The sequence below is a fragment of the Mya arenaria genome, chromosome 5, assembly GCF_026914265.1.
Source record: "Mya arenaria isolate MELC-2E11 chromosome 5, ASM2691426v1".
NCBI classification, from domain to species: Eukaryota; Metazoa; Mollusca; class Bivalvia; order Myida; family Myidae; genus Mya; species Mya arenaria.
This window is the reverse complement of record NC_069126.1, coordinates 43,733,854-43,753,899: the sequence shown is the minus strand read 5'-3', so window position 1 is coordinate 43,753,899 and position 20,046 is coordinate 43,733,854. Positions and strand designations below refer to the sequence as shown.

Genomic DNA, 20,046 nt, shown 5'->3' with positions numbered 1-20,046 from the left:
CACACTAATGCGGAGACACACCGGAGACCTCTACTTGCGTCGGGTGTGTCAGATTTAACAGCGTTGACAACTTTGATACGACTGATAGTTACGGGATGAATACAACTGTTGGTTTATCTCGACAGGTGTCGACTGTTACATGTAGTATTTCGGTGTATAGATGCTTTCTTCCGTACACGGATCTTGTACTTGTTACTGCACCTGGGTAAATATCTAGAGTGCTTAATGTCCAAGTAACATTCATTCTATTTGCCATTGTGTTAAACACTAGAAATTATATTGGCATTTAATTCATTATGGCAGTTCTATGGAATTAAATACGCAATTTTTAAGCAGAATGACTAAACAATGGAACCAATTTAGCCCTTTTAGTAACGCATCGAGTATCACATTGTTTGCAGTTTGTGAAATATCATGAATTATGGTATACCACAACAGAACTTTGTTTTGCATTTAGTATTGTTAACAGAATGAGCTTTTAATTTTAATTCTTTTCGATATAAACCATATTGTTTTTTTTAATGCCAACATCTCTCAAAGACTTCATCTGTTATCACGACATTCCTTTCAGTTGTACTTACTACCAAAGAAAGTCTACATCATAAGTGGCGTGAGTAGTGCGTTCCGAATAAACGTCTCTGGCTCAATAGAGCCCTTCTATGTGATTCAAACAGTAAAGATGGAGTGCTCTGACAACATCGGCTTCTACAACGGTACCGCCAAGATCCTCTGGTTGAAGAGCAGCCTTATTGCTGACAACCCCTCGCTTCTTATCATAATCCCGATGAATACGAATACGAATAGTTTATTACGTACTACAAGGCCTCCAGCCCAAAATACACAGTATCACATTTGTTATATAGATGACATAATTTAAATAATAAATAGACATGCACATGAATGCACAGTAACACATAGAATTGTTATGAAACGATAACATTGGTGCATAAATAAATAAATAGGCAATATTTGAACATGTTTGTAGCATATAATTATGTTCGTAATTGAATGCTGTTTAAACTTGAATAGTTGCATCTCTTAAAGAAAATGCTTTTAGTAAAAGGTTTGCCAAACAACGTATATGTTATTCCTGATCACTCGACATGATAGCATTAAATAGAGTAACACTCACAAATGTATTTAGCAATTGGGGCATAAAATGTTCATTTCTCAAGTCGTTATAAAGTGGACAAATTAACAGCATATGTAATTCATCTTCTACAGTGTACACATTTCGACTTAAGCAAAATGGACAAAATCTATACTGTCGTTCTATATTCACATGGTTCCCCTTTTCTACCATCAGTTTATGGCACGAGCATCGAAAGTTCGAAAGGGCCTTTCTATGTAAATATGGCATATTAAGTGTTAGATATTTTTCAATGTCAAGTAATGATTTAAATTGGCAATAATAGATTGCTTTTGCCGATGAGTTTATGTCAGCATTAAGTTTCTGTAAAGCACAGTCTTTCAGTCTTCGAGTAAATGCAGCCATAAATGACTTAACATCACAACACCGATTACGACTGCAATGCACGCGTAACCGAAACCATGTTGAAACAGTAGCTGTTTAACATGGGACGTCCAGTTGGTTCTTCCTGCTTCTGACTGTCTACGCAACATCAGGTAACATTGCCGTGGGTATCGTTGTGGTGACATCTGTAGAAGTCTCGTCCAGTACTTCTTTTCATGAAATTGACAAATAACGGTAATCGTCCACATTCGCTAAGTGCGAAGAACTTTGCTGTATTCGTATGCACTGCACATATTCTCTTACAAAAGTTTATTTGCACTCTTTCTGTGTTTATGGAAAGTTCATAGCCCCATATTTCGGATGAATAACAAAAAATCGGCACAACCATTGAATCAAATAATTTTAAAAGATTGCGAGGGTTTGAAATGTCTAAAGTATTTTTCATATTTATATATAGTAATGAGTGCTTTTGAAGCTTGTTTACACAGCATATCTTTTGTCATTGACCAACTTAGTTTTGGAGTGAAGTATGCACCCAAATATTTATAAAAGCACACAACTTCAAGTAATTTCCTCTTATAATACCATTGTTCATAAGCTCTTAGTGGCCACCGTTTCTAAATGAAAACCTATGTGATCCACAGACCTCGGGTAACTGATTGTATCAAAAGACGGACTCTTTCACATATAATATGACGACAAAGGATGATTTAAGAAAGGCCAACAGCATACTTAATTTTAAAAGATATGTGTCCATTGCATAAACTGAAAACACCAGAGCAACCAACGACAGATATACTGTTCAACATTAGCTGTTTGCAATTTTGAATTCCAGTGTCATAGTTACTTTAGTTCTGATACTATAAAAATATTTTTTTCCTTTACCGTATAAAACAAATATATAAAAAGGTATTTTACAAATATGAGTGCAGCCAACTGATGTATTGCTAATCTTAATGAAAGAGACAAATCCTAAATTTAGGAACCATTTGACAACGCAATAAAATAAGTTTCAATTTAAAATGGTAGCTCGGTGTCGAAGCTTAAATACAGTAGAATGAAGGATGAAGGATGCATAATTGCTCGAAATTATTTTGGAATGGAATTAGAATTAGGAATATGTGGGTTTTTTTAAGACTTGGATAAACGAGACATGCAAATGCGTAAATGCTTGCTCTATGTTGGTGTTTATTGATGGCGGGGAAGTTCAAGCTTAATTGTAAAATATGTGTGTCAATATGTGTATGATAACCCTCTGTGTTTACTCAATCCGTTATCTGATGGCTTGACCTATACAACAAAAATACATTCGTCAGTTATCTAATGAGATATGTTTAGTTCTGTCAATACATTTATCCGTTATTTCATTTCTGACAGATAAGCATCGAAAGAACGAACGAATGAAGAATAAACGAATGATGAATATGAAATGATGAATCAATGAGTAACGAATAAGAAATGAAGAATCAGTAGACAACAAATGTCATCGTTATCTACTGTGAAAATAACTATGACGAATAGAGAATAGATGTAAAGTTACTTACAGTGGTTGTCAAATAATCCAAATAATCCAATTGAAAGAATAACACAATGATATCCAATACACACTCTATTTCAAAAAACACAGAGTAAGGCGGTTCTGCTAGTATGACAACAAAAGGTTAATAGTATGTATGATAGAAAGATAAGAATTAAGTTGAATTAAAACGTCAGTGTAATGACCACTCTCGAGCTGTCACTTGATTAAGTGGAGTGTTAGCGAGGCGTGTGAATACGAACAGATCACTTGAGTGTCACTCCCATTATTCCACTCAAGTGATCACTTGAGTGTCCCTTACGGGAATGTGGTTGGAGTGTGAGTGAGAGTGGATGTTCTGAATTCGGCCCTTTCTCTTTATCGATTAAATATCAGTTTCTGCTACGTAGCTTGAGTTTGGAATAAGGTTTTGTGATGAAACTTAATGTATAGTTTAACCTTGTGAAAAATGATTGAGTATTTATTTTAATTTAATCATTGAATTATTAACAGTAGTAAACACGGAAAATTTTGGGCTGCCTTGTTCCCTGTCAATAACTGAAATCTTTTTCTTTCCGCAAGTTCAAAATACATTAACTATTCACGTCTCACAAACAATAAAATGGTTAACACATTCATTTCCTCTTTCGTTTTTGCGGAGCCAAACACCGAATCTTAACACTTGAGCTGCAACAAGCAAATAAGACAAATATACCACTGATGTAGTTTTAGTATTATTGTTTTATTTAATCCCAAAATAACACTTTCTTATATAGTTTTAATGTAAGAATTGTTTTCACTGTGCTGTTTGTGGAGTTTTGTGCTGTTATTCCATGTTTCTTGTTTGTGATTTTTTGTGTTTGTTTTCCATGTCTTTGGCGTTTACCCAGTGCCATTATACCGAACTTATGTTTACACTTTTTGCTACTGAGCTTGTTTCTGTAGTTTTTCACATAAATATTTAATAAAAAAACACAATGATGTTTTTTATTCATTAACCAATGAAATATATGGAAAAAAGGAAAATACTGATGCGGCTGGACGTTGATTTAAATGCCCTTTTCTCACGAATATGTTTAGCATTAACTTCCTTTATTTATAACAAAAAATACAAGGCTAAGGTATATCAATAGCGTCGATAGCCATTTAATTATTCAGTCTTAGATGCATTATTTCGCAGTTTGTTATTAGTGTTACGATAATATCGTGTCAGGAATTAAGAAATATAAGACAAGATGTTAAAAAAGAGTGTCAGCTCAGCGATATTTCTCTGCTTCCTCTATCAAATAGGTAACTTTAATATTCATGTGTCGTTGTCGAAATCAAATTCAAGTTGTAATATTTACACGATTAAGTGTAATCGAATCAAATATATATTATGTAGAAAACTTGATATAACCACTTGTTATGAACTGAACCAACACAAAACCGGAATATCATATCGTTTATCTCTAGAATCTTAATATAGTATGAAATAAAGTTAGGGAAATTTTGCATTTAAAGATGATGATATATAGTTATTCAGTGCATATAAGTTGTAGTGTGGACCATAAATGAATAATGTATTTATTCATTAATGACCTGAGTGAATATGGTTCTTAAACCACTTCAATAGGTCTGTCGTAGATTGATATATCGAATATGTGGATTTTAATGTGAAACATATATATTATATCATTTGTCAAACAACTTATGGCCCCATCTTATACAGTCAAAAATAGATTTTAACATTTGATAAGTGTATGTTTGCAGTTTTGCAAATAACACAATGTTGTCGGCATTAAATAACAACATAATGTTATTATCTTCAAATTAAATAATACCAGACAAGTCAATGTTCATCCAATTCATTGTATTATACACTATTAACTTTTTACAAATTTGCGTATTACTTTCCTTGTTTTATGAATATGGATATTCGCTTTAGCCACTTTGTAATTGATATTTTTATGAACTAAATATTTCAATTTTCGGACATTGATATAATTAATATGCTATCAATGCATAAACGCATTAAGAGAAAAAATGTATAATTACACAATAGAATAAAACATTTGAAACTACGCCAATCAACTTACAATATTCATTGAGTGCATTTGCCAATTGAAAATAAATTGAAATTCACGTGACCTTATGTTTAACCTCATTTATATTTGAATAGCTATGGGAAGTTTTAAACAGTGATGATCAGTACCATTTATATACAGCACTATGTTTTTGGAATACATTTAATTGACATGAAATACTATACAAATTCCAATGTAATCAAATTTAAATATGTAGTATGTTTAGGTAACAACCAAATGTCCAATATAGAAAGTTATGCCAATTTGTAAAATAATTATTGACAACGTTTTAACTCTGTCAATAAATTCATTCATGCGATCATAAATAAAAGTTAATTTAAACCTTTTTAGTATTACAAATGTTCGTTTAAAGCATTGTTAAACATGTGTCTCTCCAATTTTTCTTTGTTTTTTATATTTGTATATTGCATGTTCTTTTCTCTAAAATAGCCTCGTTTCTTGTTATGTTTTTCTTTGTCTAATACATTCATGCTGTCTTGTTATCATAAACTGGGTTCTTTGAAATTCACTTGTGAACTTATAAATAGATAATATTATTAACTATGTCTCGCTTTTGATTAAAATAGTTGAGCCACGACTTCTTGTGAAGATGAAATATCATTGTCAAAATGTAAATCTATTATTTACAGCGGCTACTAATTATTACGTTATTATGCCATGCTTGTATTATTTTCAGGTACAGGCATGTTTACTGCGAGCTATCCAACCAACCTGACCCCATCAAGCGGTACTAATATTATATTCGGCGTTGTGGTCGTGAATGATGGCTCCTGGTACAATAACACAACCGGTGAATTTACTGCACCTTTATCTGGCAACTATTTGTTTACGGGCGCTTTGTGTCCGCAAAGAAGTACGTCGTTCTACTTTGGTATAACGCTTAACGGGGTAGAGCAGACCCGTGCTGAATACTTCGAGAGTGACGGGCATGTGTGTCACTCATATACATCGGTTTTACAGCTCAACGCTAATGACAAGGTCGCCATAAAGTCAGTTCATCCCTACAACGAGTTATTTGAAGATCACAGTCGCTGGAACATCTTCTCTGGTGTTAAACGTTAGGTCGGAATCAAAGTTTAAAAAAACCTCAATGCATGCAAACTCTACAAAAGGACCATTTCCAAATTATTGTTAGATGTTATTCTATATATTCAAAAGAGTTCAATTGATTAAAAGCTTGTTGTTGTTGTTTTAAAATTCTGCAAACATGGCATAAACATAAACGCAACATAAACGCTATCAATATCGTTTTCGTGGTTCACATATAATCACCATGATTTTTCCAAGCGATTATTTTAAGAATGTGTTTGCGAACATATATATTGTCAAAACTGTCGATTCCTTGAGGAAGCATCTCGATACAAAGCCATCGTATGTAGGCATCTTATTGGCTAACGGAACGCTTTCCAAAAAATAAACATCTAAGGATAAACCTTAGATCCTAATGATTAAGCGTATATTACGATATTATTTTAACTAGTCTGAAGATATCGATGCTTCAGTGTTTCGGTGAAGATCTCTTATAGCAATCTTGCTGGCGATGCGGTTTTCTTTTCTAATTTAATTTGTTATTTTATGGCTAAATTGCAGGCTTGTGAAAGGCTTTTCAAGTGTTTCGAGTATGATATATATTTGATAGTTCAATATCGCGGCTTATGAGTCTTTAATAGAGTTTCATCTTGCCTAAACTGGTAGTGATTAAGTCTATTGCTGTGTATTAATTAAAACGCACAAGCCCAACTGGCATTGACACTTGCTAACCTTCTCTCATTTCATGTGAAGAAGCAGCCCTGGATGTTATCAAGCCGTAAACCAAACGTTTTTCTAGCATACATACACACCGCAGTTTTTTTCTTTATATCGCTTCGAGTGACATAAAGGAGTGTTATTGGCTCTCATATAAGATTCACTGAATGATTATATATCATTGTTGCATTATCCTCACATGATGTTATCAAGCAAACTCACATTAATTGTAAAATGTGCAGTTTACGGATGCACTGCTTGTCTTGGAGTAATAAGTCTAGGTATATCTGATCCCTGAACGAGATCTAGTTGATTTCAAGGCTTCTGGGTTTGTCACGGTAGATTTCTTATTGTATTATTTAAAAAATGAAATACCAACTGCTTAAGTAATTTGCAAAAATACGCTTGCAAACGCAATCAAATATAAACAATTGATCACAGAACTAAAAAGATTAATACTAAATCTTATTTGATGGTCGCTTCCTACCAAACATAAGACAATTTATCATCCGTAAATAATAACAGTTAAAATATTCATGATTCATATCTATGTAATTAGGTGTTTACAGATTGTCAGTGTTTCTTACACGAAAAGTATGACACATTCTCTAATACATATTAATAAGAATGTTTCAAATATGTATATAATTGTTCTAACAAAATGAAACTCTTCATGCATCACTACAATACAATACAAAAGCGATTTAATATAAAACATAAGACACCGGCCCAAAATAGAAATCTTTAATGTTCAAAAAGTGACACTCACTCAAGGCAAAAAAAACGTTTGCAACATTCTGATATAAGCTGCGCACACTTTCTCAATTTGGTGATTATAGTTGAACCACCAGTATGTTGTAAATGGCAAGCATCTCGTTAGACTCTATTAGCCTGCCATCTTACATTGGATCATTTAAAGAAACCTATACATTTAAATGGATAACAATTTATTGCATGCAATAATAGTGAATACAATGGAAAAACAATGCACGGATTAATGCGATATTTAAACAGACATTGAATGATTTAAGTGATAAATGAATGCCAAGATATTGAAGAGAAGGGGTACCAGCAAATATCTTACTTTCCCTGGGACATTACTGAAACATTCTGCATGTCGACAAAAACCTTCTGAAAGAACATTTGCAATAAACATAAGAAATTGTATCGACAAGTTGGTATCTGGTCATACTTTTCAACGTTTGATTTAAACATGTGATTGTCTCACGTGTGGTGAATAGCATAAACAAGAAACTGATGCAGCTTTTTATAGTCTTCATTTGTGAATGTTTTCGTAAATCGGGTTATCTGAAACAGAAAAGTGTATTTATAATTTTCGTCATAGATTCCGTTTTGAAAACATGATAGATACGCTAAAAACATTATATTCTTACTTTGAGTTTTAATATAAGCGGCAAGATATATTTAAAGGATATTTATATCGGACGTTTTTTCTCTGACGACCTGTGACACGTCAAGTTTGGTAGAGACCGCCGCGACTTGATATGTGCTACCAGAAAAATGCTCACTTATTTATATCGACTTTATATATCTAATCGGCATAATTCTACTTTGCTTTTGCACTATATTTCGCTGAACTTTCGCTCCAGAAACAACGTCAAAATCAATTGCATTATTGATCTAGTTAATCGCCTTCATATAAACATAAATTCATAGTTGAAATATGTTGAAATTGTTTCAAACGCAAACATAATACTTCTTTCTAAACATATTAGTAGTTAACTTTACTAAACAGCGGTGTGTAAACCACAACACTCGACCTACGGTACTGTGCTGATACGGAATCGGAAAAACACAGACGCGTATTATGGATTTTTAGAACGCCGAATATTTAAACATATACTAGAATTCACGTCCGGTTAACACTCTAACAATTATCACAATTGCCATTCATTACCTAATTCGGTGTACGGTTCGGAGACTCTAGCGCCGAACTCCATGTAGTGCAACAGATCATTTGTCTGAACGGTAAAACTCGATTCAACTGTACGTCTACAACTGAAGTAAAGGGATTGTAAAATAGGTCAAGTATAACACAATGGAACAAGCCCAGCAGAAAAAATATAATTGAAAGTGTATACAGTTTAAGTATTTGCAAATTAACATACCTAATAGTTCCTAATTATGACTTACTTTCCTTGACGGTCAGATGTTTCTCCTGAAATAAATAAAATTGTCTGTAAGACATTCTTATGGAATATATGTTACAAATACAACAACAACAATAAAAACAAGGACACACCCTATTATGATCTTAGTAAATTGCTTATTGTTATATGTACTGGTTGTGGGTTTTCCTTGTTAAATATCACTTAAGCATGAGAAAACGTTTACTGGTTTCTGATTGGTTAAAAATGTTTCCTTTATAGTTGTGCTTTAAAATGCACGCGTTTTATATTGCTCAGAGTAACCTGCCCTATATTACAGAGTAAAGTGTTCATACCATTTTGAAATTATGTATCAATTAGGGTTGTTTTATTTCATTTAAATTTCAATTGATGCTTTTGACGGGAATTAAGAGGATTGGTTTAAAAAAAAAAGGTTTTTGTTTTTAAAAATGACATAATTCAGCTAGAATTGATGAACTTCGATTTTTGAAAAAAAATCCTACAAAATGTATATTCGGTTCGATTAAGACTGTTTAACTTAGTATATTTTATACTTGATGTGTTACATCAAAATATAAAATTATAACAAAACACTAACTTTATTGTTATAAAATATGTTGTTCACGCCTCAAGCGTGAGTAATAGACTGACGAATATCACATCATATTAAACAATTCCAAGTGATTGTATCGTATTCCACGATATCATTTACAGTAAACAGTATGCTCTAAATGGCGCCTAAACTTAACAGAAATTTGGGATCAGGCCTTTGTTAAATTACTAAAAATGACATTTGACATATCATGTAATTAAAATCTGGCCAAAAACGGAAACGTGACAAGAAAAGCAAATTTGCTTAGTGCAGCAGAGGTACATTAAAAACAAAATCTCCCTTCAATAAGATTTTTAAACATGCAAAGATGAACCATAATGGAATGGTCAATGCAAAAGCTTATGTTCATTGCTATTGGTTTTTAAATGCCCAACTATTTCGTTTTAATAATAATATGTTATTGATGATAAGCCCAAAGTAATGTGCGCCGACGAAAACCACGCTTAAATTTCACACATTTATTTTATACCATTCGAATGCATAGTTATGACTTCAATTTCAAGGCATATTAACAATAACGATTACCTTGACAATATCTATCATTGCCAAACATTACTTATTTCTGCGAATGTGTTTGAGTCTCTAGCGCCTAACAAGTTGTAAGGTAACAATTCCGTTGACTGAACAGTTAAAGTCGGTAGTGCAAATAAACGTTAACTAATTAAATAATAATACAATTAAGCTTGCAATCATTCATTTAAAAAGCTCTCTTGCTTTCATTATGACTATCTACACAATTATATCACATGAAAATGTTTGCTACCAGTATATCATGGATATTTAAATGAATTTCCTTTAACTATTATCACGTAAAGGCTTTAGCTATTATAAATGGCATATGACCCTGTTGTAGTGATCATAACTTACTGTCTTTGTTATGTTATAATTTTTTTCTGAAAGGAAACAAACGCATTTTCGATAGGCAGATGGAATGCTTTCTACTGTACATGAAACATTACAGAAGCACCATTTATAAGAAAACAATTTTATCCACAAGGATTCGGTACAGTGTGTTTGATTAGAGGTATCAATTGTCAAACATTACCTAGTTTCCTAAATATAAACGTTTTGCCGTTCGAAAACAGTATGTACATCTTGTTTGATAAGCAAAAATTTCTTTTAATTTTCGGCGTTACCTATTTCTGTGTATATTTCCGAGTCTCTTGCGGACGGGACGGTGTCAACTGGTGCATCCGGGTTACTTAAAAGTAAATGGAATCTTAAAGGTTGATTCATTAATTATCTCTAAAATAATCTGGTGTTTTCAAATATTGTTCCTCATTGATAAAATATATGTATTACTTAACTGAATAAAACATAAAATAAACTTTCAAATCCAGCCAAATTAACACTTGTAATACTCACCGACTGGTTTCCGCAGACTTCTCATCTGAAATAGAGTGTCCTTACGAAATATGTACGAGCAATAGTAGCAGAATAAAACATATTATTCTTAACAATCTTCTGATAGTGTAGTATTTAATCCAGATGACTGAGTGCATAGTTTTTATAAAACCTTTTTAAGTCATATCACTTTTCAAAGATAATATATTCTTCAATGTTATTTGTCTTAGAAATGTGCATTGTCTTTTCCCTAAATAAACCCTGCAAACAACGGACAAGTACCAGCTTTCTGACAGCCGCCCATGGTGATCTTTCTCTTCAGGAGAATCCCGGCGGCTCCAAGAATAACCAAAGAACAAACACCTCCAATAATTCCCGATATAACTGTCCTATTAACAGGAAACTCTGAAATAATTTCAGAACTTGACGTTTTGTTCAATGTGCTTTCCATTAAGCAATGTCATCACCAAAATTATGTATCAACAGAACTGATACATGTGGTGATTTGTTTTAACGGTCAACAATTTGTATTTGCACACATGATAATCATCTACCGAATACAATTGTAAGTTTAAAGTTTAAAAGAGTTAATTGTTCAATACTTATTTGAAGTGCACATAACAAGATTAACATAAGCGTCTATTGTATAAATGTTATGGTCTTCGATAATGTCTTAAGTAGGTATTATACGTTTGCACAATTGCAAAGTTAAATACTTCTAAATTTATGGTTTGAATATTCGTACATATTTTCGATGTACTTTTCATGGCTTTAAATGATTATAAATACTTAATATAAAGAAATCTAGGACATGAACAATTTATTCAGCGTTTGTCAACTCCTTCAAATTAACAATTTATAAAACTTTCATCTTGTAAATCATTTTTGACGGTCCATTGATGGGATCCAAACAACACTCAGGCCATGATAAAAGCAACCCGTGTCGCGGTAAACACAAATTTCTAATAAGAAATTAGACAACGCAATACTTACTGTAAGTGGTATTAGTTTACCACTTAGAATAAAGAATACAGAAAATGTAACAAAAATGGAATGTTAACCTGCTAGACAAAACATATTGAATATAACGCCAATCAATATTATACCATAACTGCAATAAATTAGTAGTTTTAAGTTAAAAGTAACAAACAACAATAAACGAGTATTTAAGGAACTCGTATCACCAATAAGTAGTTTTCTGAAAACTTCATACTTTAAACTGTATGTTAAATGTTCATGCTAGATGAACCCACTCACTTTTGAAACCATTTGAAAGAAATATGCGTGCTCATAACTAATATGTAAAATAAGTGACAGATATTTGAGTTATTTCAGGTTGCACATTTGCTCCTTATTTCTATTATAATTGGACGTCAATATCATTGTTTTTCAATGTTTGTAGGCAAAACAAACGTATTTATTTTATATTATTTTCGGCTTATGTCTAACCTGTTTGTTTACTGTGCAATTACACCTTGCCTATGATACCGCAATATTATGGGGACCCCTGGCATCAAAATGGAACGGTTATGAGTCGGATTAGTTTATAACGGTTCTTCCGTAATATTTTACAATCATTAATCAATCAATGTGTGTTTGGACGAATGATTTATGCATACAATTACCCTTAGCTGTCGTTGTATTTAAACCACCACTACTTTCTATCTAGGATAAAAAGTTGGATGTATCACTTCATTAAATTGAAATAATAAATACATACTTTCTTCCAAGTTTATTAATTGGAAGATAAACACCCTTAGTTATTTTATGGAATTAGAGAAAAAAAGGTTCACAAATATGATAACATTATAATAATTATAAATAAAATTAATACTGAAATTGTGAACATTTGATTGTAAGGCTGATAATTTGTAACCATCCCGAAATAATGAAAACAATTTATGTCCGTATACATAAAGTAGTATACATACCATAAGCATTTATTTCATTCGTATCATTTTGAAAATCGTTGTTTCCATCATTCGAATCTGCAAGAAATCGTCATGATTAAATATACTACTCTTTTATTATTAGTCTCATTTCTAGAATAAAAAGCTGTGTTAAGTTCAAATGCCTGAAATTCATGACACATATATTAACAAACTACAATTCAAATAATAGAAATAATTAAATTGCATTTTACTGAATATAATAACAATAACTTACGGACAACAAAACTGAAATTTCGTCTTTGTTGTTCAGGTGTTTTCCAGTCTATCGACATAATATGAACGTAGCACTGAAAATGAAGACTGTTTTCAGGCGTTCTTTCAGCGTCTTCTTTAGTAACATCGTATATTATCGAGTCAGTCTTTTCAAACTCACACATGCCAATAGCCTTAGGTTCTCCGATTATGTGTTTATCCGAGGAAAAGGGGGCAAGATTGCTTCCGTTCTGAAGGCTTCTTTTCATCCAAACAATCTGCACTGATGTGTTGAAAGTCCCAGTGTTGGCCGTGCATTGAAGCCGCAATTTCTGACCCACATGAACAATTGGAGTTGAGTTTGTTAATTCAGATATTATCCCACCTTCATCGTTGCTTGCATTAAAGATTCGTTTTGTGATTTTCGAAGGTATTACTGAAGACATACAAACAACTTATTTATTTGCCAAAAAAGGAACAATTTTCTATTCAAAACAAGTGGGATTTAGCTAAGGACAAATGAGTATGATTTAACAACGCATTTGCAAACACATGTTGTGACTGTATAAAATAACTATATGCAGCTGTGCTAAATGCGATGAAAAAACGCTCAGATATGATCTGAAATGAAGACATTGGTGAACAAAAAAGACTGTGTATGCATAGTGGAAAACGACACGAAATATGCTTTCATTTGTCAAACACAAGTGTTCTCTTATTTGAGGTGATTTATCTGAAGACAAATAAACTTATGGTTAGTTGCTAAGAATTCAACAAAACAGAAATGTCGCATAGACATATGACGAATATAATTTGCATATACAGACCGGCGAACCTCATGGCAGTTTTCTATTTTCTAATTAAGTGAAAATGTTCATATGCAAATCTGCAGAAACAATTCCAACAATAAACATAACTTAACAGAAAAACAGTCACTACAACATGGAATAACAGCACAAAACTGTCAATAAATTGTCAATTTACAGGGGAGAACTTGTTTGTGTGCACAACCTCTCACTTATTCCAACAATACCCCGAATGAAGTTAAGCGAAATTGGTAAATATTGTCGAAGTATGCATTAACTTGAGTAAACTAAATAAAACAAACGTTAATAAAAAACAAGACACCCAAAGTAATGCTATGATTGGGGCTCCCAACTCTATCCACAGAAGAAGGAACACAATTCCGACTAACTAATGCAAAATAACTTTTCAAAGATAAGAACTAATTATTGTTTAAAACGATAAAGTTAACACAGACTGCCGTTCCGATTACCACACTCTCTCTTTATATAATAATAAATATACTGTTTAAAACATTTATTAAATATCAGCAAACACACTTGAACATATTTTAAAGGGGCACATCTTAGAAACATAATTTAACTTTGATTGAAACATTTCTGATTTTTGAGACATGTTTTGAGCGTCAAAATACAATATGAATAACAAACATTAATCCTCACCTTGTAACTTAAGTTCCTTCCTTATAGTTCCTGTGTGAAATACCATTATAGAGGAAGAATTTATGTACCCAACATCACAGGAATACACCCCCGCATCTGAACAAGTCATTGAGGACAGCGGCCTAGACACACCAAGTGTTGAGTGGCGACTATTACTTATCACATTGTCAAAGCGACCAACATCGGTCCAGCTAGAACCATTGGAATACGAACCAGGTTTCTTGTATATTTCTGTTATTGATGGCTCAACATTGTGCATTTCGCCAATCAAAGAATAAGCACCCTGCCACATGATTAAGAAACCAAAAGTTTTCATATTAGTCCTGTTGTTCAACGTACACATAATCCGGAATGTATCATTACTAAGATGGTCAACAAGTATCCCAGTGACTGATTGTGGTGTGTATTGTTGATTGTCCGATATCCTTTGAAATTCAATTTGTGCTATGTTGTCTGAAATCAGGAAAATACAACAAAAAAACGGATTTAAAGCAAAACAAAGCAACTGGTGATTTAATAATCATTTTGTTGGATAATATGGATAATGTTTTGTATATAAGGTATGTTTTAAATAATAACAAAACTATATTGGTATAATGAATGACGTCTTCTACGTGGAATGACATAATATCAACCCTCAGACTTAACTGAAACACCAAATATGCTATATTAAAGTTATTGTAATTCCCATGGTTCAAGCCTTGGAGTTCATAGAAACATCGTAACTAGAATGATTGTAAGTATTGTGATTATAGCCTCAGAGACTATATACAAACACCAAGACAACAAAACTAGTATAAGTGTATTTTATTGGTTCATATATATTTTCTATATATATACACCAAAACTGCTGTATTGCGGATATTAAAACTGTCATGATTCTAGGCTCCTTTAAATATATATAACATAAACTCATATAAACGTTTGTTTAGTGGAACTATTATAATGTTCATGATTAAAGTCTCATATTATTTACAAACACCAAAACTTCTACATTACAATTCATTATATTTCTTACGTTTTTCAATTTTTATAATTACAATGAGGGAAATCACGGAAATGGTAGAAATACTTTGAAGAATTTTAAAACACCGAAACTACTGTATTTGAATCATTGTGATACTAATGGTTTAATCGTCGTAATATATACAAGCTCAAAACAGCTGTATTATCATACTTATAATTATCATGATGAAATCTTTATAAAGAAACTTTAAATATGCTGTCTAAAGACTAATATAATTATTGTTAGTCTGACCACGGAATATGAACAAACATCACAAGTGTTGTACTAGAAATTCTTCATTTTCATAACTCAATAATCTGAGTAGATAAGGACAAAAAAAATCGTTGTACTAGAATTGTTACAGTTTCGTTACTTGAGACTAGGTGTAAATTAAAATCTCAAAACTGATGTACCAGTATTATTACATTTTTATAATTCAAGACTCGGGGTGTATAAGAATCAAAGTTGTTGTTCAAGAATGCTGACATGTTTATAAAATGTATATAAGAATCCATTACTCCTGAACTAAACTGATAACGTTTTCATTAGTCAAACCTTCGAGTATATAAGAACACAAAGACTGTTGTATTAAAATTATTACATTTTAAAATTTAAACCTCATCATATATTAAAACACCAAAACTGCTGCATCGTTCTTTGGTACATGTTTGTGATACAAAACTCGGAGTATACAAACACGAAAACTGCTATCATAGGAGTTGTTATTTTTATGGTTCAAACCACATATCGTATAGAAACACTAAACTAGTAAATTAGAAAAATAATTATTCCCATCAATCAAGCTGATGTTTATATAGAAACAATATAACTGCTTTATTATATTTATCAAAATTACTACGATTCGAGCTTCAACAAATATAGAAGCACTTATCCGGCAATATATTATTACCATTTAAACAACAAAATTAATGAAGTGACTGTAATTGAATAATTTTTTGATAATTTGTGAGTTTTATGGTTTAATATTCGGAGTATATAGAATCACTACAGCTTCTGTATTATAATTAATGTAGATCGAATGATAAAAGCCTTATATAATATGGAAATACCTTGACAGTTGTATTAACATTAGTATAATTATCATGATACAAGAATCGTAGTATATAAAAGATGAAAATTTTTTTGCTGTATTAGAATTATTAGACATCTTATAAATAAAACCTAATGACATATACGAGCAGAAACAAAATATTTGCTCTATAAAAATGATTGTGATGCTTATGATTTAATTGTTATAGTACATAGCAACACCAAAACTGTAGTACTAGAATAGTTTTATGTAATGTTTTCTTGTGGTTTATTAAGCTATATCAGTAAAACTACATTTGACAGTATCAATCAGTGAAAAAAAACATTTTAATAATTGTTACTGTGTTGAAATTTTAGCCCGCTCTAACTACAGGATCCAACTTCAGCGCTATCAGGGTTAGGACACAACATCAATGACTTCATTTCTGAATGGACGCGACGTTAGCATTCGATTAAGCACTTTTTTAAACACTCCAATTCTCTGTCATTTAATATCCAATTTAGGCATAGAATAAAAAGAAAAACAAGATGTTTGTTTCAGTTAAAATGGCAATGTAATTTAAATGGTAAACAACTAAATAAAATATTTCACTTGTTGCACTCACGAAAAATATCGTGTTCACTCGGCGATTAAACACTGTAACAAACAAACAGTTTTCTTACCAAAGGGAATGCCATGAGTTCTGCATTTACATTTACTTTAAACGCTCATCTGGACAATAAATCAGTGTGTTTAGCATAAACTTGCAATTGAGGCGATAGTTGTTTTTTATGAATAATTACTTATTCCTTTCAGGTGATAATTTCTTACCGATACGATATCATGTTGTAATGTTGTATACTCACCTGAAGGATATGCCATGACTTCTACCTCACATAGATGGAAATACTCCGTACTCCAAATCAGCTGCAATTGCACGAAACGTCCAACCAATGGTGGGTCAACGGTGAACATATGAGTAGTGGTCATCCCGCCATCTAGATATCCCTCCTGACTCATAGAGTCCAAACTTTTACCGATTGTCAGTTTAATGTCCATTGCCCGTTTAGCTACAAAGTTAAATTCTACCGCATGAAGAAAATCTATTAGACTACCCGGAACCGCATTTCATTTTTGTTTTGTAACTAGCAAAATTGTAAAGAATATCAAAAAGCAATACGTTTCATTGGTAATATATATTTGGAGTAAAACAAAAACATTTCTCAAGTTAAATTAAAATGCTGTATACAGCAGACTGACATGTCTGAAATTTAGGCATCATGAAAGGCCTTCCTTAATATATGCGCATACTCAATGACCCCCGACACCGTTTTAATAATCGTGCTAAATAGGCAGTAGTATAAAAAAATCCTGATGATGTGTTTGTTTCCTAATAACGCTGTATGTCTCTCAGTAAGATTTGGCTGGGCCATGATCATTGTGCTGCCTTTAAGCAGGAACATGTTTCCTTTATAACGCTACTAAATACTTCTAATCCATGTAGTTTCCATTGTTTTATCGATACAATATGGATAATGATTAACGGGTTAGAAAATACTAAGAGTTTAGTAAGATAATGATAAACCTATCTACACTAACGACTACACTACACTTACAACTGTTGTAGTCTAGTCGGTTATGTATAACGACACTAGTGATGTAGTAGTCTTGATGTAGGTCCACCCGCCACCACGGATGGTACTCTATCTTCGTGTGAAAACACGTACCGCTAACCATATCGTTGTTCCCGATATTACCATCAACCGCCGTTGGAGCGAACCATTTGGAATCATTGAAGTTGCTACTCTGTGAAGCTGTTTTATCGAGGGCGACATTCCTCGTTCCTGTAGATTTATATGATTACGTGCTCTTTTTTTCGCCAAAAATAGAACGTAACATTATTATTATTATTATTATTATTATTATTATTATTATTATTATTATTATTATTATTATTATTATTATTATTTGCCACATACATAAACGAGTAATCTACCATTTTACGAGAGAATTGTGGTTCTGGGATCTTCAAATTTAATAAAATACCAGATATTATATGCCTAATGTTTACCGATCACGTTGGGTACTATTATTCAAATTATTTTAATACAGATATGGACGTACCCTTTGATTACACTGAAATAATTGTTTTTAGAAATTGCGACCCTTACTAAATTATAAGAAATGGTACTATCAAGGTACAAATGTTAAAACAACATCTGTTTATAAATTCAAGGATATACTGTTTAGTCCTAAAATGTCATTAACACCAAGTCAAGACAAATTGGCAGCTCAAGCTCAATTTGTTTGCTATCAAACGTAAGCAAAAGGTTTTTAGTTATTTTTCAAAAAGGAAATTGTTTAACAGGTTTGATTCTACTTTTAATCCTAAACTTTGTTACGGTCCCAAACTTTGGGCGATGCCTTTGTCCTAAGATTGAATACATACAGTAAGAATTTTGCAGAAAGCTTTTACGAGTACTAATACGTATAAGGTTCTTAGAGTTGTCGATGATTTCCGTCGGTTATATCTTTATTTTATGTCTAAATATAATTACTGCTTTTGCAAATTACTGGAAATTTCTCATAATAGGTACCCTTAGCAAAGTTACCTTATACTTAAGTCTTTAGGTAAAGTTGGGCGTACTTGCTGGGCTTCTAATATAAAGAATATGCCTTTTAAGCATGGCTCTGGTTATATCAGGAAATCTCAAGATGGTCGTGACATAAATATATTTCTTATTATCTTTAAAGAGAGAATTATAGATGTTATGAAAAAAATGTCACAAATCTATGAACAGTCCAAGAGGTGTTTTCATTATAAAAATAAAACAAAACTTTGTAAAATGTAGAACGTCATCAACTATTAGATATACCTTTTAAACATAAATTAGCATTTAGCCAATTTCGATGTTTAAATCAAAAATGATTAATTGAAACCAGCAGGCATAATCAAATCTCAACAGAAGAATGTGTTTGTTGGTTTTGTCTTGAATAAATAAATGTTTCTGTTTTAAAACATGAAAACCATGTATATAACCAAACTGTATGCAATGACTTCTACATTTCCAGTTAACCCTAAACGCACGTTTTGATTAATACTCCTAGTTTTATATATTATATTTGTTGTGTGTTGTTAGTGGAGTTTTAAATTGTTGCTCCGGGCTTTCGGTTTGTAGATGTTTGCGTTGTTACTGTTCAAATGCTGTTGGCTTGAGCCATGTGCCATTTAACGAAGTTTATGTTTAAGTTTATGACTACTTGACTTGTTTCTGTAGTTTTTCATATCAATATTGGACAAAAGATTAGTGCGATTAGCATAAACATTTTTAATCAGTAAATATTTATTCTTTAACAGGAAAAATATGTATCATCTATGAAAACATATTGAACTATAATATTATATAATCACCTGAGGGATATGCCATGACTTCAATCTCACATAGATGGAAACACTCCGTTATCCCTTTCAGCTGCAATTGCACGAAACG

The 20,046-nt window shown here is 32.1% G+C and overlaps 2 protein-coding genes across 3 annotated transcripts in view; one reads left to right on the top strand and one right to left on the bottom strand.

Moving 5' to 3' along the window:
• The first annotated feature begins 4,129 nt into the window (after window positions 1-4,129).
• LOC128236317 (uncharacterized) lies at window positions 4,130-6,704 on the top strand. Its single transcript, XM_052951218.1, has 2 exons — window positions 4,130-4,280; window positions 5,754-6,704. The coding sequence occupies exons 1-2, from the start codon at window positions 4,226-4,228 to the stop codon at window positions 6,137-6,139; spliced, it is 441 nt and encodes a 146-aa protein (XP_052807178.1). The 5' UTR covers window positions 4,130-4,225; the 3' UTR covers window positions 6,140-6,704.
• An 846-nt stretch (window positions 6,705-7,550) lies between these two features.
• Window positions 7,551-20,046, bottom strand: part of LOC128233878 (uncharacterized) — a 21,449-nt gene continuing 8,953 nt past the window's right edge. The window contains exons 3-14 of one of the 2 annotated variants that reach the window (XM_052947746.1): window positions 19,968-20,046; window positions 18,172-18,399; window positions 17,422-17,625; window positions 14,520-14,972; window positions 13,076-13,489; window positions 12,841-12,897; window positions 11,192-11,314; window positions 10,931-10,955; window positions 10,702-10,766; window positions 8,978-9,002; window positions 8,742-8,842; window positions 7,551-8,131 (exon numbers count right to left, since the gene is read on the bottom strand). The exon at window positions 19,968-20,046 is cut by the window's right edge and continues 125 nt beyond it. In XM_052947746.1, the coding sequence (XP_052803706.1) occupies window positions 8,100-8,131; window positions 8,742-8,842; window positions 8,978-9,002; window positions 10,702-10,766; window positions 10,931-10,955; window positions 11,192-11,314; window positions 12,841-12,897; window positions 13,076-13,489; window positions 14,520-14,972; window positions 17,422-17,625; window positions 18,172-18,399; window positions 19,968-20,046 (1,806 nt within the window). In that variant the 3' untranslated portion in view covers window positions 7,551-8,099. Of the gene's footprint in view, window positions 8,132-8,741; window positions 8,843-8,952; window positions 9,003-10,701; window positions 10,767-10,930; window positions 10,956-11,191; window positions 11,315-12,840; window positions 12,898-13,075; window positions 13,490-14,519; window positions 14,973-17,421; window positions 17,626-18,171; window positions 18,400-19,967 lie in introns of those variants that run through there. The other variant, XM_052947747.1, reaches the window with a different exon arrangement.

Excerpts from the sequence above, each read along its gene's own strand:
- LOC128236317 (XM_052951218.1), top strand. The coding sequence starts at position 4,226 with ATGTTAAAAAAGAGTGTCAGCTCAGCGATATTTCTCTGCTTCCTCTAT. Across the intron at positions 4,281-5,753 it reads CTGCTTCCTCTATCAAATAG|GTACAGGCATGTTTACTGCG; the intron begins GTAACTTTAATA and ends TATTATTTTCAG.